Here is a 24,514-nt window from a genome sequence, read left to right as displayed (position 1 = left end):
TTACTATTGTCATTTTTATTATTAGTTTATTATTGTAATCGTCATCATGGTTTTTACTATTATATTTTTAATCTTTTAAATTTGGGTAATTATTTTTGTTAATCATTAAATTTTTAAAAAAGTTACTTTTAGATTTATTTTTGTTTAATGTGCTCATGGTTTCATAATTTGTAATAATTTTTAATCGTCAAATTGAGTATAGTATTAAAAATTGAAAAAAAAAACTAAATTTTTTAAAAATTGAAAATACTACATATATTATTTATTCAAGAGTAAAGTATTAAAAAATTGAAGAAAGCTAAAAAAATTAAATAAAATAAGATTATTTTAGTAATTATATGTACCGGATACGAGGACATGATTTTTTAGGTATATATCCCTACCGTCTCCATTTTCATTTTGAAAAGTCCGATATTACCCATGTTCTTAGTTGATTAAAGTAGGAATTACCCGTCAAAAGTCAAGAAGGGAACAAAGCCATGTCCACAAGTACAGGTTTGTTTTGTTATGTCTTGACACCGCTACCATTGTTATCACATAAACACACTAAACTAATTTTAAATTCATAGAAAACTTTTAAAATAAATTTATTTTGAAACTAAAATTTAGAAGATGAAGAAAATTAAAACTAATTTTTTTAACCAATTAAAACTAATTTTTAAAAACTAAAAAATTATTATATTTTGTGAAACTTTTGAAGACTACAACTATAAAAATACCCGCAAACACATCCTTAAAAAAATTCAAATATAATTATGCTCAAACTAAAATAATGTTGGTAGTTACGAAATTGATTTAATACACACAATGAAAACTATATTATACAAAAATTTCAGTTAGGAGATATTAAATGATCAAGTCATTCACGGTATAATGAAGAGAAATAGAGGGAGTAAGAAATTTGGTCAAAAGAGATGGAGTTCAGGTTACAATAAAAGATTTAGGATATTTTTATCTATATAAAATTTTCTTTGGTAATTGGACAAGTTTTTCTATAAAATTAGTAATATATAAATTAAAATCAATTTTTGGTTGTGTTAAATGAGAAAGTTTCTATAAATTAATTTTAACTTACTAGAAAAAAATATTTTTTGTCTTATTTTTTTCTCTTATAAATATTTATAGAGAAATTTATTAAAAAAATCATACACTTCAAGTTTTATAAAAAATATTTTATTTATTTTCTTCAAAATTTAGTTTTAAGTCATAAATAAATTAATTTTAATTTATTACAGAAAGTTATATCATTTTTAATAAATAAGTTAAATTGATTTTATCTAAATAAATATCATGAAATATCATGTAAAGTGGGCAAGAACCTATTTTTCTTTGATAGTGCCTATCCCTTTTCCTGATTAGCGGTACTCTATAAAGTGACAGAAGCAAAACAACGAGAAGTCCCCAAACGTTTCAATTCCCAAGTCAAGTTGAAGGTTGAAGAATTGAAGCTCAACATTAGCACTCAATTCAGCCCAATCGTTACCCAATTTCTGTCCTTTAACTTATACCCTTCCTTATTCAATCCATGGGTGTCTTGGAAGCTCATAAAGAGTAAAGATAACGGCTTTTGTTTTATTTATATCCTTCAAATCTCAATACCCTTTTGTCCAACAAGCCTAAAGTTTGTGTCTTGTCACTCTATTCACCTTCTGTTCGTTCGTTCGTTTGGAATTGCCGAGAAAAGAAGATGCAACTTGATCTGGAATCATTATCCGAAGCTACTTCTGGTGCCATTGGATCACTTGTTAGTACCACCGTCTTGTACCCGCTTGATACTTGCAAGACCAAATATCAAGCTGAAGTTCAAGCTCAGCATCAGCGCAAATACAAGTTCCATTCTTCACCCATTTTAACTTTTTAGGGTCCAACTTAATTATGTTATCATACATGTACTTGTTGTAGTTCATGGGTTGGGTTGTCATGTGCAAGTGATAATTATAGTAGCATGACTTGATATTTTTGTCCATTTTCCGTATAAGCTAGCTTGTTATTTATTATTGTCAGACAGTAAGTGACATTATTTAGAAGTGCATTTGTTATCCTGATCATAACCCAAAATTAAAGAAATTAGGTTTATGCGTGTGTTTGGTTTATAGAGCCCTTATATCTGGTAAAAATGAAGCCAACAAAGCTGGAAATTGGGTATGCCATGTAAAGTTGGTCATTTCTTCACTAAACTAGAAGATCTGGTTCAATAGTGAAAGCCAAATGATAATAATAACTTTCCAATTGCCAAAATTGCTAGTGTTTGTTTGCTTTTATCTTGCTGTTTTCTATCGTGGCAAGATAAACTAGAAAGTAGGAAGTTTATAGTGAGTTGTGCCTATTTGATTTTGCTGCTCTGTCTTGTGTAGGAGAATTTCTGATGTATTATGGGAAGCAATTTCTACTCGTCAGGTGCTTTCATTGTACCAAGGCCTTGGGACTAAAAACGTTCAGTCCTTCATTTCATCGTTCATTTATTTCTATGGATACAGCTACTTTAGGAAGATGTATTTGAAAAAAACAGGAAACAAGTCCATTGGAACAACAGCTAATTTGATTGTTGCCACTGCTGCTGGGGTCTGTACAATAGTAATAACACAGGCAAGCATAATTGTAATTGTGTGTTGGAGAAAAAATATTGTTAGTTAATTAGATGTGATGTGCTTTTCTTTAATATTCCAACTGATTGAGCTTTCTTAATTTAGCATAAAATTGAGTGTTTTTTTTTTTGCCATTCTGTGCACTTAACAAGGATAGCTAAGGTCAATATTTGGCATTTCTAGTATGTGATCAACAAAGAGTCTCCTAAGCTTAGCAGTTGCATTGGTTGTGATGGGGATTTGGGTTGGTTTCTTGGTTCAAGTCGAAGCAAGAACCTTATCCATCGAAAAAATAATATGATAAACTAATACAGTGTGTTCTCTCAAGTAAATTGCTATGTAATAATAATTGCAAAAAAAACAAACTGATCCCTAATTAATTCAATGTACTGTCCAAACTCAACCTTTCCTTGTTGTTAGGCATGCAATCTTCAGTAATTTGTTCTTATTCTTGTACATTACAGCCCTTAGATACAGCATCCTCAAGGATGCAGACAAGTGAATTTGGAAAATCCAAGGGACTCTGGAAGACCCTTTCTGAGGGTACATGGAGTGAAGCATATGACGGACTTGGCATTTCCATTCTTTTAACAACAAATCCATCTATTCAGGTATCACTTTTAGAATATATTTATACAAATGAAACCTAGAGAGGAACTGTTTTTCCAGATTAAGTTTCAGTAGAAGATTACCAAACTCAGACAAGGATTTTTCCCCCAACAGTATACTGCATACGATCAGCTGAAACAGAGAATATTAAAGGGCAAGATAAGCAACAGAACAGGTACAAAGTCATCCCCGGAAGCACTTTCTGCATTTTATGCTTTCATGCTTGGTGCAGTTTCAAAATGTGCAGCGACCATCTTGACATACCCAGCTATCAGGTGGATGATCAATTTAATTTTGTTTCCCCCATAATTTTTTACTTGCATTACTGATTCTGGTGAATATCATGCAAAAGAAGAAGAAAAAACAATTTTATTTTTGCAGGTCTATGGTTTCTTGAGATGTATCTGATAGATACCCATTAGTTAGTTAGCTAGTTATATCATTTAGTTAACTAGGGTAGCTGGTTGAAGAAATAAGGCATGTTGTCCATAAATAGAAGAGGGGTTGAGAGGAGTTACTTGATCGGTGAGTTAGTAATATTATTGTGGCTAGGGAGAATCTGAGATATCTAGAATATCTAAAGGAATTTGTGCATTCTTTCATCAATAACAGTACTTCATTGGTGTGCTTAATTTGAACCAGTTTCTATCTGTATCTTGAGAGAATTAACTAATGTGATACATTTGCATTTTCTTTGTTTATGCTATGTTGTGCACTTGCTGATCAAAGTTGTTTTGAATTGTGAATAGGTGTAAGGTCATGATTCAGGCTGCTGAATCTGAAGATGATAAGAGTACAGAAGCTGAGAGGAAGGCGCAGAGGACAATCTCTGGAGCACTCTATACTATTTGGAAAAGAGAAGGTATATTGGGATTTTTCAAAGGATTGCAGGCACAGATATTGAAAACTGTTCTCAGCTCTGCGTTACTTCTGATGGTGAAGGAGAAGATTGCAAAGTCCACATGGATTCTAATGCTTGTGATTGGAAGATACTTGTCTGTGAATTCCCCCAAATTGAAGGCAGTTTGAATGTGTGATGAGTATATATTCTTAAAAAATAAAGTTCACCAAAGAATGTGCTAAAGTTGGTTTTGTCTGCTATGGAGCAAAATAATGGCAGATGCAAGAAGTCAGTGTTGCTGGCAATTTAGATTTTGTTTCTGAAGAAGGAATTTAAAAAATGAAAATTCAGATCAATGGAGTCTGTCTCATCTAATATGCTTTTCTTTCATAAGACCTTAGCCTTGAAGTATAATTGTTAACCCATTTCTCTGTTTTCTGTTATCAGTTAGCACCACCATGTTATGCACCTCCAATTGTACTTGTGATTTGTATCATTTGGTAAATGCAAAGTTTCCAAGCTCAAAAATGATATTATTGATAATAATGACAACAATAAGATAACAATCCTTTAGGAATAATGCTTTCTTTCTTCCATTTGTCTCTTGCTTTCTATAGAATTACAATACCAAAACAACAGTTACAAAAGGACCTCCCAATTTCCTACTAGAAAAGCAGATGTCTTCGTTAAGCTCACCCTGAAACAAGCAATACATTTGATTGGTAACAAAATTGTAACCATGAAACATTCCAACAGCCAACCTCCTTGTTTCATAACAGCAAAATGTAACCAACTAAGAAGAGCACTGAGCAGTAAATCAATCCAGATTTAGAAATCAAATTGACACCATTAGAACTATAGGGAGCAAAGGTTCCTGAAGGAGTGTTAGTGGTCAAGACCACAACAATCCAGTTATCTTCTGAACCAATACCAATTCCTGTATACTTTGTGTCGTTGAGACTATCAGAGTAGAGAGATTTGGTGAAATTAGCAAGGACAAGACTTGGAACCAGGCCAGGAACACAGGCAGGCATTACATTTCCATCCCTTGTGTTGGAAATAGCCAAGTCACACTTGGATAAAAGGTCTGGATAGTTGGAAAACTGAGGTTCTGTGCCAGGTACAGTGTTAGCACCTGTGGTATTTGTGCAGGGTTGTTTCTTGAATTGGTTAGCTAGTTTTTCGGCAAGGCAATTTGCATTATCATTCCTTGTTAGAGCTTTCAAGTTTAACGATGCTCGATACTTGTTGATACCTTGATAGAGATTGTCTTCCTCATCTGCAGGAGACTGTTAAGGTGAGAGTGCAGTCTCAACATGTCAACTGCAATAAGTATGCATATGCTAGTGAATGTGCACATGTGCCAGAAAAAAAAAATGACACGAGAGATTTTAAAATTAATTCTACTCATCACGTCTCTTACTTTTACTTGGACATGCACGATATAATTGTTTGTGGTGCATGCAAAACAAATTGCATGTGTCATACTATTATATTCTGTTTTAACATATTTATCCAATACACGTGGAACGAGATAAAATCTAGTTCAGCACTCAAACAAATGATTAGCAAATGATAACATTGCGATCAGCTGCAAACAATCTTTAGTCTCCCATTTACACATAGAAATCCCAGATCAATCTGTCTCCTTATCAGATCTAGCTCGCATAGGCCATTGAGAAACACAAGAAAGACACCACTCAAAACACAAATGATCAAAACCAAGTGTACCCAGAAAATAAAAAACTTCCGAGTGGTAGAGTTACGTTAGGGTACTAAGGAAATCATTAAGAAAAGTATTCATACACAATAATTGCTGTATAATATATCAAGTGAAAATGAGCATTAGCTGATTCAAGAGAGAGCATGTACTCACCATCGTCACATTTAACTGGACAATTTATTAAGAGAATCACAAGTGAAGAAAGGAGAAGCCAGAAGCACAGAGAGAACTTGGGCAGCACCATCCTTTGCAGTTGAGTAGTAGCAGAAGGAACGGTATAGCTAGAACTGATGTAGATGAAGATTGAAGACTCCTCCTATAGCAAAAAGAGTTGCCACTTTTGGATCCTATATGAGGGGTGCAAAGTGCAGACGCAAGTTTCCTTTTGCAGGATTCTTTATTGTTTCTCCAAGCATAAGTTAATAGACAGCACACTAACAAACACTGAGGAAGACATCGCAACGGTAAAGGAAAACGGTTGCTCGTGTTTCAGTATCAGATTCAAATTTGTGTATGTCCTTTTTTTCGCATGCATGGCTACATGCCATGTTTGTCATATTGTATATCCTTTACTTGTAAGAAATTCTCCTATGGGACGTTAATCGCAGTAATTTTATATTTTCTTCAATTTATTGCTATTGTGGAATTAGTCTGCCTTATCTCACATGACATAGTGATGATTGTCTGCAAAGTAAAAAAAAAAAAGTGTATTTATACGTAAAAAGTAAAAAGTCCGTCTTAAACCAATTTGGTGCACCGAATAAATTGGACTGGATATTATGATGGCGGGTCATCTTCTATGCACTATTTTAATATACATACGGAATGTAGTAACCTCCCACAGATAATGAATCATTGTCATCTTCTATTTTTCCAATAACTTAATGTAACAACTTATAATAGCAATAGTTATGAGTAATAAATTCACACCCACTTTTTACATCCTTAATTCTCGCCTTTTTTACATCCTGCATTAATTCGCCCTGTATGTGTATATAATAATATTAACAAAAGAAAAATAAATAAATAAATCACCGATTATAAATGCACTTGTATTATAATATATTTTATTGGAAATTTTATCTTATAATTAGAGATTCAACCTAATGTTTTACAGAGAAAAAAACAATTATTTCAGCAAGAAAAAACTGAAAAAACAATATTATGATTTCCTGTCAAATATTTTAAAAAAGAACGGTGCTATTGCTATGCTACGAAAGAAAAGTGTTTCTTAATAGACTATAATTTTGAGATGCATTTTAATATACAGGCACCCAAAACATAAAAAGCGAAAAAAAAGTAATTGTGTATGATTTCACTTGCCATAATTTTTTTATATTCAACAAACGAAACCGATGTTTCGAAGAAGTGTGTATAAGTCATCTATTCTATGTATGTATCTCCAACTAGAAATTTTCAGTGAGGATCCATACAGGTTACAAAAGATCTCCTAGCCAACAAAAAAAACCTTGTCAACAAGGCACGATTTTTACACTATTATATCCAAGACTAGACAGATCAAATATAATTGATCCAAAATTACAATAGAAGTAAATGCTTTCAGAAATCTATAGCGGACTTACTAAGAAGTAAAGAACCTAGCTTAATATCTTTCGGGTTGCAACTACCAACTTTGTATACCTTCCGTCTCCTTTCAGCGACCAAAGTCTAAATCCACAAAAAACATAAATGGTAGGGTAAATCTCTTCTGCCGTAAAACTCAATTTCCATAAGGACCACCATACAATAGTTCAAGAAATATTGATTGTGCAGTAAGTGGAGGCTCTAGGAAGCATTTGTAATTTTTCAAGAACATCCCTTTCCCTTGCCAAACCGTCAGAAAATTTCTCATGATGACATATTATATCCATTTGTAGTAAAATTTCAGCATGTTTAAGCAAACTCTTCACTACTTGCAGTTCCCCATCTGTTCCACAGAATTGACTTATCCTAATCAACTTGAGATATCTTGAGAAACAAGAAGGTACGGGATCCAGTATCCAACTTCCTTCTTCATGATTCCCAGACAAACAGACGCCCTGCATTTCAGAAATCAGAATCAATTAGCTAATTGTATTTCATACTATACATAGATTTAAAATAAACCACAAACACTCAAGGTTACAGGAAAGTTACAGATTGGAAAACGAGTAATTCAAGACATGGTAATTTCTCAAGGAACTTTGCTAGTGCTCTACAACCAAAATTTATCGCCGTTCCGGGTGAAAGAAATCCAAGATATGTCACTTTGTATAATACAGGCATGCAGGCACATAAATATTCAGAATATGTGAGAACCTAACAAAATGGCAACATTCCATCAGAAAGAGACACAAGCAGAATTAATCAACATTTTAAACAAAAGTAGCCCCAATTTCCACCTAATAACAAGTTGCATACCTCAAACGCATAAGGAGTTAGCAATAGTTCTTTTGCACAAGAGATCCCTCTAAGAAGCCTACCAGCTCTTTGAGCAACTTCTCTTAGTCTGCTACTCTCTCCAATGTCATCAGTGCTGCACAAGCCCATTAATCCCCAATCGAGGGATACAGAGTTATAGATCCAATAGTCATTTCTGAGTGTACCAATGTAATAAAAGGAGTTGAGGTTCTCTGCAATAATAAAGAACTGACAATTATCCTGGTCTGCTAAATTTTCTTTTATATCCAATTTCTTAAGCATGGGAAGAGCTATGGTAACAATTTCAACATTCAACCAGCAGCAGCTATCCAAAGTTAGCTCCTCCAGGACAGGCAAGCCAGAAAATAGTCGTTGAGTGGACTCATAGCCAGGAAAAACAACATACTGAAGAGTCAACAACTTCAAATTCGAAAAGTGAATGGAAGATGGAAGGTTGAGCAAAATGTCTGCCACTATAAAGGCCTTCCTGAGTGTATCACATGTAAATAGGCAATGAGGCAATTCAAGAGGCTCCAGATGAATCTGATCTAGTACAAGAAGCAAGTGTTGAACATTGTGCTTTACTGCAGCACATACCCATGAATTGATGCGGGAAGCATCAGTAAATACTTCACAAACCAATGCAAAAAGATTGAGATCCAATGGTTTACGGAGTGCAATAACTCTATCCACAAAATCCATGAAGAGTTTCCTCTTCTGGTTCATATTCGGTGGAAATTCTGCGAAGTCAAGATTTCTGACAAACATCCATTGGGAATGCCACCTTCTAGACAATACACTTGTTTTAACAGCATCTTTTGTTGGAAGTAAACTTAAAATGTGTTGAATGATTTCGTTAGGTAAATTGCCTATCCAATCCTTGTGTCCATCCACATTCACTTTATTATTCAACTTCTGAAATTTGGCCTTGCAAGTTGACAAGCCTTCTTCTATCATTTTATGTTTTCCTAATGTACAAATGCATCATCATAAGTTACAAAATGCCACAAATTCCAATATTTTCTTCTTTTTCATTTTTTTTTTCTGTTTGACCAAAATAGGACAGGACTAAATCAGATGACCAAAATTGGAACCAAATTCTTTTCACTATTCCTTGAAATACCCATGATTCTTCATCTAATCAGATGTCTAAGTGTGTGTTCCGATGAGTGTTTGCAAAATTTATTTAAAGTGAAGTAACTTATATTTGAAAGCTAACAGCATATTAATAGTAAAACTCAGTATAAACTTTTTGATCCAACACAAAAGCTACCTAAGGTTACTTAAACTCAAAATCAATTATAAACACAATCAGTTCCTCCACGTAAAACCAAGCATGTAAACATTTACTTAAAATCACATTAACTAGTATCTCAACCTAATGATTCAACGTAAATGTCTCAACTTCAAATCCTAACCCCTATTCAACAAACTAACATTTCACATTAGCATTTCATCAAGCAAAACCCTTGTGGATGCAAAACCCCAACATGAATATGAACAACATAAAACTTTTTAGTGGATATAAAACCCCCAAAATAAAAGAGGGTAAAGTTTATCTTACTACATGCCAATCTTTCCAAACTTAGTAAACTTTTTTAGTGCTATAACGCTGTCAAACGACGTTCACCTCCGCACAACTCAAAATTATCTTCACCAATTTAAAATATTATTAGACAGAAGATGAACATTGAACATTGAACATTGAAGAATAAAAAAAATGAAGCAATTTTTTTTTATATAAAAAATATGAAGCGAGACGATACCGTGGTTGAGTGCTTGTTACGCAAGTAGAAGAAGTTTGCTTCAGGTCTTCTCCCTCCGAAGTTCACTCCTTGCTTGGGATTTGGGACATAATATACTGTTATTATATTTATACCTCGCTTGAAAACAATGTCGTTTAAGTTCCACGAATGTAAATGACAAATGCACAAAGCATTATATTCACCCTACTATATCTATAATTATTATAATCTATAAATAATTTTATTTGGTGTTATGTTTTTTTTTTTACATTTTTATCCTTAATTATTATAAATATTTTATTTTAACTTTTGACCACAATTACAAATTTCAAAACAAATTACATTAAATTACATGCATGGATAACTTTCAAATTCAAACCCGGAGTGTCTTTTTTGCACTAATAATAATAATATCACCGCATTGTTTATACTTGACATTAATATTTTTTTCAATATATTTCTATTATTAGTTAAAAGTTATCAAAGATTTAAAATGGACTAAAATACAATTTTGATCTCTTTTAAAAAATAAAGATATTTGATCTCCAGTTTTTCAAAATCAAATATTTTGATTCAACTTCAGTTTTCCAGGGTGTTGACTAATAAAAAATGTTGATTATTAATTTGATTAGTATAATATTTAATTTAATAAGAATTTAGTTAAAAACTATTAACTATTTAAAAATCTCTTTAAACATACTACAAGAATAAAAATTTAATTAAAAATTTCAATATTACAGTGTCATGTTAGCCATTTAACATCTCACTGTTAACGTTTTCTTATTAACCATCAATTTTCGTCAATGTCCTAAATATTGATGGTTAAACCAAAAAAATTGATTTTGAAAAATAGGAAAATCAAATGTTTTCACTATTTTAATTGTACGAAATTCTTGGAATGTGTGAAACTCCAAGAACAAAAAAGAAAAAAGAAAAAGTGAGTGCTAAGTTAATGAGAGTAACATTGAATTGTAGTGGAGAGGAAACACTTGAGGTCACACAAATTTCTCATTTTCCGATGACTCTTTTTCATGAAATTTAATTCCCAATTTTATATTTAATAGTAGCTTCAACGGAAGACTTGGTGCTTGACATTATTGTTTCCCAATAAATCTTGGTTAATTCGTTTGGGTTACCCTTCAGACCCACTGAATATACTTTTTCAAAAGGAGATAGTATGCGTATATTTTGCTTCAAAAGTAATTTTGCTATTAAGTATTCGTTCATCAAGCTTGAAACGGCGTTTCCAAAAGGATCTCCCTCCTTCCCTTTCTCTACCGCCGTTAGATCTGCTTCGTAATTCTTGCCACCGCAATCGAAACTGTAGCCTGTTTGGAGGGCTGAAACAGATTTGCACTCAAAAGCAATGAAATAAGGAATTTGTGCATGTTATCAGTGAAGGGTGTGAAAGTTTTGAAAAAAATTATGGGCCCATGCCCTTTTATTTTCGGTAGACCGGAAAAAAAGGGAAAAAATGAAATTGAAAATAAAATTTTAAATTAAAATAGTATATAAAAATGTGAGATTCATGTCAAAAATTTTTAAATCTTTCTCGTATTTTTGAGTTTTTTTTCTCAACAACCAAACATGACCTTCATCTCAAATTAGAAGAAATGGGATAAAAGAAACCGTTGCGGAAGCTTTTTTCATTTTATGAGCTTTCTAAAATTGTCCTCGAGAGACCCTGGTAAACCTCTTTGTTATCCTTGGAAGCAAGCGTTTGATTTCACTGTTTATTTTCTATTTTTATTTTTTGAAAATAAATTTTATTTTCAAAATTTATAAAAATCCTAAGATAGCATTGTGTTTTTACTTCTTTAAAAAACATATAAAAAAAATTTCAATTTTATTCTTGTTTTTGAAAATATATCGAGATAAAATGTTTTCTTAATTTTAAAGAAACATATTTTTACCTTATTTTTTGTTGTCTTTAAAAATGGCAACAAAAAATACAAAAATCAAAGGTCATCTCATTTTTTATTCTTTTAACTTTCTTTCATCCGTTTTTATTTCTCTCACACTTTCCTCTCTTCTCATTTCTCTTTGTCAAAGACACTCTAATTCATTTTGGAAACCAGCAATTTCCAACTTTCTCAAAACAGAGAAAATAAAGCACTTGTGTAGCTTTTTTCTCTTAAAATTAGTTAAAAGGACACTTATTTTATAACTTTTTCAAAACGTGGCACTTATCATAGGATAGAAGAAACCGACGAGTCTCTAAAAATCCGAAATCAGGTGCCGTTCTCCCAAAAACTCGCCTAGTAGAAGAAACCCAACAGTTTTCACCAACATTATTTGATTTATTTCTTCTCCCAACAGTGCCGGGTGCGGCAGCTGCACTATTCTTACGCGGAGGAGAAACAATGTTACTGACTTAACCCTTCAAGGAGACTCTTATAATTTAAAAAATAAAATTGTAAATTTGATCCCTTATTTATTTCAAATTTATAATTTTGGTCATCTTATAATTTAATTTACAAGTTTAGTCCTTTGATTTTTTTAATCCCGTTATTTTAATCTTCAATTCCGAAATTTGATGTTGACTGTCTTTTCAACGTTGACTATCACATGTCGCATTTTTATTGGACGTTAATTGTCACTAGTCGCATGTTTATTAGAAGTTAATTTCATACACCTAATTAACATTAACCTCCAATAAAATCGTGACACGTGAAAGTTAATGTTCAATAAAAAAACGCAATACGTGATCGTCAGTAAATAACAATGAACGTTCGGTTTCGGGATTAGGTACTGAAATAACGGAATTGAAAAAAATAGGTAGACTAAATTTGTGAATTAAATTATAAGAGGATTAAAATTGAATTCTGAAATATATTGGGATATCATATTTGTAATTTTGTCAATTTTAAAAGTAAAATGACTTATTTGGTTTTTATTTATTTAGTTATTTTACCTTTTAAAAAATAGAATTTAGTTATTTATCTTATTTTCTTAATTCAGGTTATTCTTTTTTTTTTAAAATTATTTTGATAATTTATTTTATTTTTTTGTTTAATTTAATTTTTCGATCTAGTTAAAATTGACGTGGTTCATAACTTCAGAATGCATCTTTTTAATTAAAAATAAAGTGGAGGAAAAGGGAAGAAAACAAAACAAAAAAAAATAGAATTTTAAATAGATTAAACGATTAAAATAAATAAAAAATAAGATAAATAATTAAATTAAACATAAACTTAAGATAAAAGATAAAAAAATAAAAAATAAACTACTAAATTGAAGAAAAAAATAAGATAAATAATCAAATTAATTTTTTTTAAAAGATTAAACTATACCAAACACTAAATAAAGAACCGAATACATCTAGCCCTTACAAAAACCATGTATTGTTTCGGGGTTGTGCCTTTTTTTCGTATTGCTATTTGCTTCACTAGGGTTTTAAATTTTGTTTTGAATTCAGAAACATCGGATTCGAACTTCTTCATTGAAAAAATAAATAAATTATATGTTTGGGCCGTAGACTTTGGGCTATATCACAGGAGTTGTTATTTTCGCTCTGCTTTTATTAAGTTTTCCTCCATTTTTTTCTCTCTAAAAAATCGATAAAAATATCTTTTAAATAATTCAATTAGTCCTTTATGTGCTTAAAGTGACTAAAATGCATATTTACTCCTTCATGCTTTAGAATTTGTACAATCTAATTCTTCATTTTTTTCACATAAATTATCAACTTGAATCTTCTTAAAAATATTAAGGACAAAAGATACTTTTAAAAATATGTGTATTTGTTTCTGTTATGTCAAGTTGAGTAATTGAGGACAATAAATAATTTGAAGCTATTAAAAAATGTTAGGGAAAAAAATGAAGCTTCTAAAATATAAATAACCAAGTTGAACAAAATCTAAAATATAATTGCACAAATGGTCTTTTAAAAATAATGTCAGTTTTTAATTTTGGAACATCACTTTAAATTAATTTTTAACTAATTTGATATGTGAAGCTTGTATATTTAGATTAGTTCACATGATAAAAAATAATTAATGTCTGAAACATAAAAGTTATAAATATGATAAAAAAAAAATGCATGAAGAATGTCTGTCATGTGCAATTAAAAAAAATTATATCCTAAATTTCAAAAGTTTTACTTTGGTATTTTTAAATGTTTTTATTCAAAAGAAATATATTATATTAGGTTTAATTTACTCTTTTTCACTTTAAACTTTTATTTTAAAACAAGAGATAAAGAAATATATTATATAAGATAAATATTTAATAAAAATAAAAGATTTAAATTAAAAGATAATAAAGATAAAAAATGATAAGATAAAATAATAGAAATAAAAGATTAAGATAATAAAAGATAAGTGATAACATGCTAAAGATATTCCTTTTTGATATTTTTTCTATCTTTTTCTCTCTTAATCTATCTTCTTTTTTATATCTGCAAGTTATAAATAATAAAAATATCAATTCTTATTATTTAAGCCAAAATTAATTGTTAAATAAATATTTTTAAAGATATTTCAATATATTTTTATTATAAAAAATAACTCATATCAGAGATGGAGAAGTTTAAATATGAAATCATTTGTTGTTGGAGATGTTTAAATTTTATATTTTAGATTTATTGTTTGAATTTTCTTTTGTTAAGACATTATTTATTTTATTGATGTAATGTACTAATTATTGAGATTTTATTTATATTTGTATTAAACTTAATTTCATTGTATTGTATTTTTATTAAAATTGAAATTATTTTAAAATTAGGCCCGCAAATCGGCCCGTTTGACCCGTGAGGTCCGCCGGACGGAGACAAACCAATTTATCTGATCTATGTAAGAAACGGGACGAACTGATCCAGTCCGCTGTCAATGCGGACGGACCTTACGCGGGACGGGCCGGCCTGCTTGCCCACCCCTACTTTTTATTCACTTTCTCTGCAAATGAAGACACACCAATTGCTTAATTTCACTGTTTTATTTTTCTTTTGTAAGTCAAAACTCAAAACCGTTCTATTTCACCTCTCCCCCACCCCCTCAAGATTGTTTTATTCCTCAAAATGGAAAAAAAATAAAATGCCATTGCATACCAAAAAAGAAAAAAAAATTAAACGAAAGCGAAGAGGGACATCCCGATCCGTGGCACGCTTATGAGATGAGGAAAGTGCAATTTGGGGGCTTCAGAGATCAGTCCCATACTCCAATCCCATCCCACGCCCTCTCAGAAACAAAACAAGGCTTTCAACTTTCAATTCAAAACTCCCCAATCGCATAGTGTCGCCGTTTCTACACCGTCCGATTCAAACCCCATTCCCTTCCCCATCTCCAATTTCAATTCCCCTCTCTATGCCGCCGCATCCCCGAAACGGCGACGCATCCTCCTAAACCCTAACCCTAACCCTAACCTCCTCCTTCCTCTTCCTCTCTCCGAAACCAATATTTATGTTCTCTCAAAACGTGATTCTCCCTCCCGAAAACCCTAGACCCACGGCGTTCGCTTCCAAACCCATGAGCAATGAGATCGCGAAGCCTCTGCCGTCGATTCTCGTTGGCCGCTTCAAGGCTCTACTCAAGCAGCGCGACGACGAACTCCGAGTCGCCGCCGGCGACCCCGTACCGCCGGCGTCCACCGACGAAATCGTCCAGATTTACGAACTCCTCTTGTCGGAACTCACGTGCAATCTGAAACCTATCATCACCGATCTCACAATTATTGCCGAACAGCAGAGGGAGCACGCAAAAGGCATCGCTGACGCAATTTGCGCTCGGATTCTCGAGGTCCGTCTCCGTTGCCGCCGAAACTTCTTCTTCTTCTTCTTCTACCTCTCGAGATTTGTACAATGTCATGGAATCGTTTTATTTGTTGGGGTCAAAATTATCCCTCTCCTGTTGCTTCATTTTCTTTTTAATGTCACAATTCGTGTTCCAATGCTTCGTTTTTTTTTAGTTCTGCGTTTTTTTTTATGCTTTTGGATTCTTTTTTTTTTCCTGGAAAATGAAGGTCACCCAATGACCGAGGGAACGATTGGATTATGCTCAAATTGACCGCTGTTTTGGACGTTATATTAAAGCGTAATGAAAAAAATAATGTGTTGGCACTGGTAATTGAAAGAATAGGAAATAGTACTATCTAAATGAGTAGATATGGGGAGTTTCTCACGCATTGTGAATATTTGGTGCAATGCGTTTGAGGGCTTTTTTCAATTTCAGGAAAGTCAAGGGGATACGAATTGAAAATTGAAATTTGGAATACTACTTGTTCTGGAAAGGCTCAGGACTGCGATTAAAGGAAAAGTTGTTCTTTTAGTTTTGCTGAAATAAAGTAATTTCTGCAAAAAAGAAAGGTTATTGAATGAACGAGTGTTTAAATCCGTAGGAAAACGTTTTGTAATTTTTTAACAGTATCGCAGCATGCATAAAATGAGATAATAGTATTCAAATAATACAGAATGTAAAGAAATTAACGACTTTTTAAATTACCAAGTCCATTGCGAGTTTTTGTTGATTCATAATAGAACGTTAGTATTTCTACTTTCTGAATTTGAATCTCTACTTTATTTATATATCTGGCTATGCCACTGTTACATGGGAATTCAATTTTTTGGAGATATTCTTTTGCAGGTGCCAGTAGATCAAAAGCTTCCTTCACTCTATCTGTTGGACAGTATTGTGAAGAATTTTGGGCAGGAATACATTAGATACTTCTCTTTACGTCTTCCTGAAGTAGGTCAACTAGAGTTGCTGGATTGTTTTTAACTTTATCATTTTATTCCGCAACTGAAACGTTGGCTTCATTTTTCTCCTCAGGTTTTCTGTGAGGCGTACAGGCAGATTCAGCCTACTTTGCATTCTGCTATGCGCCATCTTTTTGGTACTTGGTCAAAAGTCTTTCCACCTTCAGTCCTGCGCAAGATTGAAACTGAGTTGCAATTTTCTCAAGCAGTTAATACTCAATCATCAACCCTGAATCCTGTCAGGGCTTCTGAATCATCTCGACCAAGCCACGCCATACATGTTAATCCAAAATACTTGCGGCAGTTGGAGCGCTCAACTGTGGATAGTGTAAGCTTTTTTTATGACATCTCTGTCTTCCACACAAACTATACAAGGACTAGGCTGAGGCTTTATTAGCTAGCTGGTACCATAGAGTTGTATATTTCAGTAACGGAATTGTTTATTGCTTTCATGTAACCATAACAAAAATGTAATTTTTGTGGTAAATATCTCATTTTATCTCATGGTGGGATCTCTCTGTATCCATCATTCCTTTCTTGCATGTCTGTCCATCTCTCTGTCTTCCCAATAACTTTTCCCCATTTTCTTTTGGGAAAGATTATGTTCTCTTTTATGCTAAGTTTAGTATTTGGGGGGGGGGGGGGGGGGGAATCTATTTAGACACAACCCGTATCTTGTGATGGATTGTAAACTGCTTTGGAAAAAAAAATTTATTACCTTTTTTGTTTGCTTACCTCTTTCCTCCAGAGCCTTTATGAATTATGACTAAGGGCCTGTATGTTTACCATCTAAAATCAATTTTACAGTGTGACACACATTCAAATGGAAAATCTGGTTAAAATGAATTTGTACAAGCATCCCAATAACATTTAACAGTTCAAAACCAAAACTTCCATAATCAATTACCAAACTTCAAAACAAATGATTGCTAAGAGCATGTTTGCTTCCTGGTTTAGGTTGAATGGATCCATGTCCATCAGAAGCTACTAGATGTAGCTTATGCATATTTAAGGTGCTAGACATGGAGAGAGGGTAGTTGATCCACGTTAAATAACCTGTTCCAAACATAGACTAAATTTTACACATGCAATATTTTATTTATTTATCGTGATTTAATGAATTTTCTAACTCTAATATAGGTCATTTTTTCCCTGATTCCTCTTTAAATTGATGATCCTGGTGTCCTTAGAACACAATGACAGATTAAATACTTCTGCCTTGTCTCCCTTTGAGAGCCTCCACTTTGCATATTGCTAATGGCAAAAAAGTCTGTTTATTGAATAGTTTGGCTGGCAACATATCAGACATACATAATTTATCTGTTTGTCTCTATTATTTTTAATTATTTTGACATCTGAGAGATTTGTCTTCCTGGCTCATATTTTATGTTTGGAAGTGAAGGAAGTAAGTACTGTATCCATTCATTCTAGGAAGAAATTGCTGCTGAATATTTAGCATTCAATAGAGAAAATTTTCAACCCTTATTTGGGAAAAAAAATCTTGCAAACAGATATAACAAGTGGCATTGTGACAGTGTTTGTTTTATCCACACAGGCTAGTAAGACACATCAATTTTTATCAAGCAGTAGCAGCCTTGGAATATCCTCGTCGTCCCCTTCAAGAATTGGAGTTGATAGGCCTTTGTCTGCATCTATGGATGAATATGCAGTGGACAATTCTGCTGTCAGGTTAATTGAGAGAAACTCGCCTCATCCTGCTGTTGATTATGGAGTAGCCAAAGCATTAGGTAGAGATGTGGATTTGACTGAATGGCAGCAAAAGCAGTATCCTGGTGATGGTCGTAATCGATTTCCAACTTCTGTTACATACAGCCTTAGTAATGGACATCAGCGGCAAAGTCCAAGAGCTTTAATTGATGCATACGGCAGTGACAAAAGCCAAGAAACTTCAAGCAGTAAGCCTTTGTTAGTTGAACGTCTGGATAGAAATGGTATAGACAAAGTGTTGTCAACATCTTGGCAGAATACTGAAGAGGAGGAGTTTGACTGGGAAAATATGAGTCCAACCTTAACAGACCATAGTAGGAATAACAGTTTATTGCCTTCAACTTTTGGTTTCTCTAGGGAAAGGCCTGGCGTTGCAGCTAATGCAACTTTGTCGGAGCAAGATACTAGGAAGGGGTGGTCTAGTGGATCTCAGCTTCCTCCAGTAGATGATTCTTCTGCCATAGCAGAAGATGCATTTGCCTCTTCGACTGTATGTTTCCTCACTTCTTTACGTTATTCCTTCTGATTTATATTGTTTTAATATGGTTTATGATATTGAATTTGAATTTCCCAATTAAAGTATATACCTCTAATCAGATGCCATTGATGCTTTGGGTTCTGATGATAATTTTCTGATGATGAGGGTCTGGATAGCTTTGTGTGGGTAGGCTTAATCAGATGCATGAAATTCGTTCACACTTGTCTGGCAATTGGTCTCTTCTCTAATTTAGTTCACAGATGTTCAGTAATGCCACATTTTTTACAATAAAATACTGTTTTTTAGAAGAAAAAAAATTCTGTTCATATTCTGCATCACTATTTGGCATTGACTACCCTTATTTTTTATAATTAAAAGTAGAAATTAGTTCAAGGTAGGTTTTCCATATATTGTCATTGCTTCAATCCAAAAGAGCTTTTGCATGAAGATGTGTTAGAGATGTAATATAAAACCATTTATGTGTCTTCACCTAACAGTTTAAACTTTAGTAGGTATAATTTGTTGTTGAAAGTTTATTTTAGTTTATTTAATTTGAAAGGAAATAGGAGTTGCAAGTAGCTTGCTAATAGAATTGGAAATTTGTTTATTCTTGCTACAGTTTCGTCGCACACCCCCGGGTCAGGTACCTGGATCCCAAAATCAAATCAATCATAGCCTGGGCTCCTCTCAACCTCATGATGCTTGGAAGATTTCACATCATCCGTCTAACATTTTTAGTAATAGGGGGCGAGCAAGGAATCTTATGATCCCTCCTATGGACAACATTCGCAATACAGATAATAACCCGTATTGGGTTCGACCATCAATGTCGAGGATGGAAGCTCGGCCATCAGTTTTGCCAGCACCTTTTGAAATGAGGCCTTCTGTAAATGTGAATGTCACTAGACCGCCCATCATAAATCCAATAAATCCATTGCAAAAACATGTTAGGAGTCAGTTCAATGCAATAAATACTAGTAATCCTATTGCAAACCATGTAAATAAATCTTCATTTATGCCAAAACAGTCATTTGACAGTGTTGAGAACAAGGATGCAAGTATTTCAAAGATACATCAGTTGCCTAATCAGCTTCCTGGAGTAATTTCTTCCAACCAGCAAAATCATGGGCAGGCACCACAACTACAGTTTTTTCCATCTCAGGATCCATCAACCTCACAATTTTGTCATGGGAGTTCATTGCAGGGACATGGTGCTTCTATAAGTACAGCCATGTCAAATCCCTTACCAGTTATACCATTCCCTTTACCATTTCAAAGTATTGCAAATAACCCTTTACATTTACAGGGTGGAGCCCATCCATCTTTACCTCCAGGTCGCCCTCCTGCTCCATCTCAAATGATACCTCATCCAAATGTTGGTGCATATATGTCAAGCCAACAGCCAACTGTTGGATATACTAATTTAATTAGTTCTCTAATGTCGCAAGGTGTGATCTCATTGGCTAACCAGCTGCCTGCACAGGTATCTAATATTAACATCTATCAGAAGTTGATTTCTTTCAGTTTTTTCCCATTTTGATTTGATTGTGACACCCAAGAGTTAATTAAATATTTGTTTTTAGGATTCTGTTGGAACTGAGTTTAATCCAGATATTCTGAAGGTTCGTCATGAGTCTGCAGTCAATGCCTTATATGGTGATCTCCCTAGACAATGCACAACTTGTGGGCTGCGATTCAAATGCCAAGAGGAACACAGTAGTCATATGGATTGGCATGTGACTAAGAATCGGATGTCTAAAACCCGTAAGCAGAAACCCTCTCGGAAGTGGTTTGTTAGTGACAGGATGTGGCTCAGTGGTGCAGAGGCATTGGGAACAGAATCAGCTCCAGGTTTTTTGCCAACAGAAACCATAGAAGAAAGGAAAGATGATGAAGAGTTGGCAGTGCCTGCAGAAGAAGACCAGAATACATGTGCATTATGCGGAGAGCCTTTTGATGAGTTTTACAGTGATGAAATGGAGGAATGGATGTATCGAGGAGCTGTATACCTCAATGCACCTACGGGAACAACAGCAGGCATGGATAGGACTCAGTTAGGCCCCATAATTCATGCTAAATGCAGATCAGAATCTAATATGGCCACCTCTGAAGATCTTGGACCAGATGAAAAGGTATCTTTTTCTCTATCTATTATTATGCACTGCATTAGCCTCAGTTTTTTTTTGTCATAAGATTATCGTCAACCATTTGTTCCATTTTAATATTCCTTGGTCGCAATTTTTTTACCTGTATGGTGATTATGCATGCCTGCATATGCTTCAAGGAATCTTCAGTAAATACTCTCTTATTTATTTAATTTATTTATATGCAGGGTGCCGATGAAGAGGGTTCCCAAAGGAAACGAATGCGAAGTTGATCAATGTTGACCAGTTTTGTGCATTGTAACTTATGATTTTCCGTTGGTGTATCTCATAGAGTTGAATCTTGCAATACCATGGCCATTCTGCCAAAGTCATGTACATGTATAGTTGGACTAGTAACGTTCATATTTTCTTGCAGCCAACGGTTACATTTTAACTTAAAATTATTTCGTCCCTTGCATTTTTGTCCACAAATCAAGTATTGTTAGTACATTGTTATTTCTCGGATGGGGCACAGGGTTTTAAACTATGCAGCGAGGTACTATCAGGTTTTGGCCGAAAATATTATACTTGCTACTAATTAGCTGGTAATTGATATAGAATTAGTTGTTTGGACCTACTGTTTGTATTTTATCAAACTCATGCATAAATGAGAGCAAACTACAAAGATACTCTATTTCAATTTTTTCAAATAAATTTGTTGTGCTAGCCGTGTCTCTCCTTTCGCCCGTATTTGCTTTTTTGTTTTTTAATTCCTTATCATTATGGTTGCTAGCTGTCAGGGAATAAAAACACAGGCCGAAGGCGTCGCATGGAGTAACTTCATTTTCATCTAATCTAGGATGAGACATGACATTTTATTCACTTAAGATATGCAAACAATAGAGTCAAGACTATTGTATATTTATAATTTTTTTTAATGAAAAGTGCTTGATAGTGGAACATTTGAGCTAGCTTAATCTTATAAAAAAAAATAGTTAAATGTTCTTTTAATTTTTATGCAAACAAACTTGTTGACTTATGGTGCTGGGGACAAAATTCTTTAACACAAGTTATGAGGATTAACTCGCACAAACTCTTGGTTATATAGATCAGGATTTCATTGTAATAGGTACAAGCCATAATTTTCTTTGGGGTTAAGTTGTAATTTTGATCTTTCTTTGATTTTTTATATTCAATTTCATTTTTTTTCTCTGATTTTTTTTCAATTTTACTCATGTTTTTTTATATTTTTTAATTAATTAAATTAATTTTTTTTATAATTCTCTAAGTGAATATATTAGGGTTTTCTAAAAATTGCATCTAGTTGGACGAGGAATGAGTAACTGTTTTAATAACACATTTCACAATAAAATAAGAATATTAAACAAAGTTAACAACTATTATATTTATATTTCTTATAATTAAAAAATACACATTTTTTTATTTATTTAAAGACTAGAGAATATAACTTGTAAAGAGTGTAACATCCTATATATTTTTTTTCCTAATTTTCTTATTGCAGAAAGAAATTCTTAATAGATTTTTTGATGATATTATTCATCATAGCAATAATTTACACATATGATCAAAATTCCTCCCACGCAAATAATGGATGAGTATAGTGTGATATAATTGATGTATAATCTAGTCTCTTATGTAGTCATAGATTCAATCTATGACTCATGGGTATGAAAACATATTTGTTAGAAAATGTCAATCTTTTAAATGAATCTTAGTATCTTGAAGGATTATTTCTTAGCTTTTGCCAAGGATACCTTGTTGGTTCACACACAAAAATAAAGGAATGATGTGATTAGGAACAATTTTATATTCGCTATTACCACTTGTTTGGCTTCCCTAAAGTGTAACTCAACTTAACTAATTTGATGCTAACCCAAACTAAATGGTCTAATCAAGTATTTTTATTAAATAATACTTTTAGTATATGAAACTTTTCACTCTTAAAAAGAATTCTGAAACTTTGGAATTTTGTTTTAATTCCCACGCAAGTTTGTTTTATGTAAATTCACAATATTTTCCTAAACTAGCAATATAATTTCTTTTAAATTATTTAACTTTGTTAAGTATAATTATTAGAACTACCAATTAAAATATTAGCAAACAACAATGAAATAAAATACTAATTTATAAATTTTTTAAAACAAAACAAAAAAGAAAATCCTGATTCGATTAACTTGACTCACGATCACTTCTCAATCCTTATGTCTGATCTTAGAGTTCTCCACTAAATCAAAGTATTACAAAATAACAAGTGAAAATAACATAACTTGGAGTAGAGGTGACAAAGTAGATCAGACTAGTTGGATTGATCCAAACTCACACAATAAAACATAAGGTTTGAGCTTAAAAATTTGAGTTCGAATAAACATGCACCTTTTTAGTCCGATTCGATCATGACCTAATATGGGCTTAGCCAGCAAAATCTTGCTAAAAACATGAAATAACAAGACTTTTAGGGGGTTTGAGTATCCGGATTGGGTTGGATAGCCCATTTTTTCACCTTGGAGCTATAAATAATATCTATTTTTAAACCAAGTATAACTCAATGATTCAATATAAGTTCTCTTGTTTTTTTCTCCTCTTGGTTTTTCTTGGACAAATTGTTTAAAAAAAGTATTAATTTTTGAAATCTTGAATAATTCAATTTGATTTTTTAAAAGATTAAATCAATATCTAAAAAGCATTATTTTTTTATATAGGTTTTACCATTTTCTTTGAATTGTATGTTTTTCCGTTTTAATAGATAAGAATATAAATTTCTGAATCTTAAATAATCCAATTTGATTTATTAAAAGATTAAATCAATATCTTTTAAGATCTTTTCATATTTCTATGATTATAAAATTCATAGATTTCAAAATTCAAAAGATTAGATACTCTAGAAAAAAATAAGATTAAGGATAAATAATCAATTTTGTCCCTAAATGTGTAATTCACTGACAAATGCGTCTCTGAAAGATGAAAATACAAAATTTAGTCCCCAAAAGTGTAAAAAGTGTGACAAATATATCTGACTGTTAACTTCTATTTTCGTCACTGTTAATAAAATAACCTACATGACACATAGGGACGAATTTGTCATTGAAATTATTGTTAACGTGACCATATCAAATTGCCAATATATGGACATATTTATCATATATTATTTTTTTGATTTTTCGTCTTCACACTCCGCTGACAAATGCATATCTGAAAAATGAAAATACAAAATTTAGTCTCCGAAAATATAAAAAGTGTGACAAATATAGTCGGACGTTAATAGTAGATTGTGACTAATTATTATAATTTGAAAAAATTTATACTGATTGTGACATTTTTTTAACAAACTCATAAATTAAAGATAGTCTAAAAGAAAAAAGAATACTAGTTTTATAAACTCGTAAATAATTTTTTTATACTCCCATGCTTGATGAAAGGTTTAAGTAAAAAAAAAATGCTTATTGTAAAACATTATAGTTAAATTAGATACATGAATAATTTTTAGAAAAAATTGCAATTGCAATGACACTTTTAATTTGTAAAAAAACACTCACCTCCTTGGAATGATTTTTTTAAGGTTATGATTTTTTAAATGATCAGTCAATACAAAATAATTGTGTATGATATAAA

The 24,514-nt window shown here is 32.5% G+C and overlaps 4 protein-coding genes across 4 annotated transcripts; 2 read left to right on the top strand and 2 right to left on the bottom strand.

Moving 5' to 3' along the window:
• Nucleotides 1-1,349: 1,349 nt before the first annotated feature.
• LOC114403223 (peroxisomal adenine nucleotide carrier 1-like) lies at nt 1,350-4,540 on the top strand. Its single transcript, XM_028366047.1, has 5 exons — nt 1,350-1,830; nt 2,355-2,586; nt 3,050-3,196; nt 3,309-3,469; nt 3,944-4,540. Exons 1-5 carry the CDS (start codon nt 1,688-1,690, stop codon nt 4,221-4,223), a joined length of 963 nt encoding a protein of 320 aa, XP_028221848.1. The 5' UTR covers nt 1,350-1,687; the 3' UTR covers nt 4,224-4,540.
• A 7-nt stretch (nt 4,541-4,547) lies between these two features.
• Nucleotides 4,548-6,180, bottom strand: LOC114403225 (uncharacterized GPI-anchored protein At5g19250-like). Its single transcript, XM_028366048.1, has 2 exons — nt 5,912-6,180; nt 4,548-5,314 (listed from the first exon to the last, which is right to left on the bottom strand). The coding sequence occupies exons 1-2, from the start codon at nt 6,000-6,002 to the stop codon at nt 4,806-4,808; spliced, it is 600 nt and encodes a 199-aa protein (XP_028221849.1). The 5' UTR covers nt 6,003-6,180; the 3' UTR covers nt 4,548-4,805.
• A 973-nt stretch (nt 6,181-7,153) lies between these two features.
• On the bottom strand, nt 7,154-10,034 carry LOC114403011 (F-box/LRR-repeat protein At4g14103-like). The gene is made up of 4 exons (XM_028365720.1): nt 9,925-10,034; nt 8,159-9,126; nt 7,895-8,056; nt 7,154-7,797 (listed from the first exon to the last, which is right to left on the bottom strand). Exons 2-4 carry the CDS (start codon nt 9,113-9,115, stop codon nt 7,510-7,512), a joined length of 1,407 nt encoding a protein of 468 aa, XP_028221521.1. The 5' UTR covers nt 9,116-9,126; nt 9,925-10,034; the 3' UTR covers nt 7,154-7,509.
• A 4,871-nt stretch (nt 10,035-14,905) lies between these two features.
• LOC114403010 (polyadenylation and cleavage factor homolog 4-like) lies at nt 14,906-21,610 on the top strand. The gene is made up of 7 exons (XM_028365719.1): nt 14,906-15,638; nt 16,482-16,583; nt 16,668-16,922; nt 18,150-18,812; nt 19,420-20,283; nt 20,384-20,932; nt 21,133-21,610. Exons 1-7 carry the CDS (start codon nt 15,303-15,305, stop codon nt 21,175-21,177), a joined length of 2,814 nt encoding a protein of 937 aa, XP_028221520.1. The 5' UTR covers nt 14,906-15,302; the 3' UTR covers nt 21,178-21,610.
• Nucleotides 21,611-24,514: the final 2,904 nt, after the last annotated feature.

Source organism: Glycine soja, chromosome 20, assembly GCF_004193775.1.
Source record: "Glycine soja cultivar W05 chromosome 20, ASM419377v2, whole genome shotgun sequence".
Taxonomy (NCBI): Eukaryota; Viridiplantae; Streptophyta; class Magnoliopsida; order Fabales; family Fabaceae; genus Glycine; species Glycine soja.
Note: the sequence above shows the minus strand (reverse complement) of the source record. Positions and strands in the feature narration are given on the sequence as shown.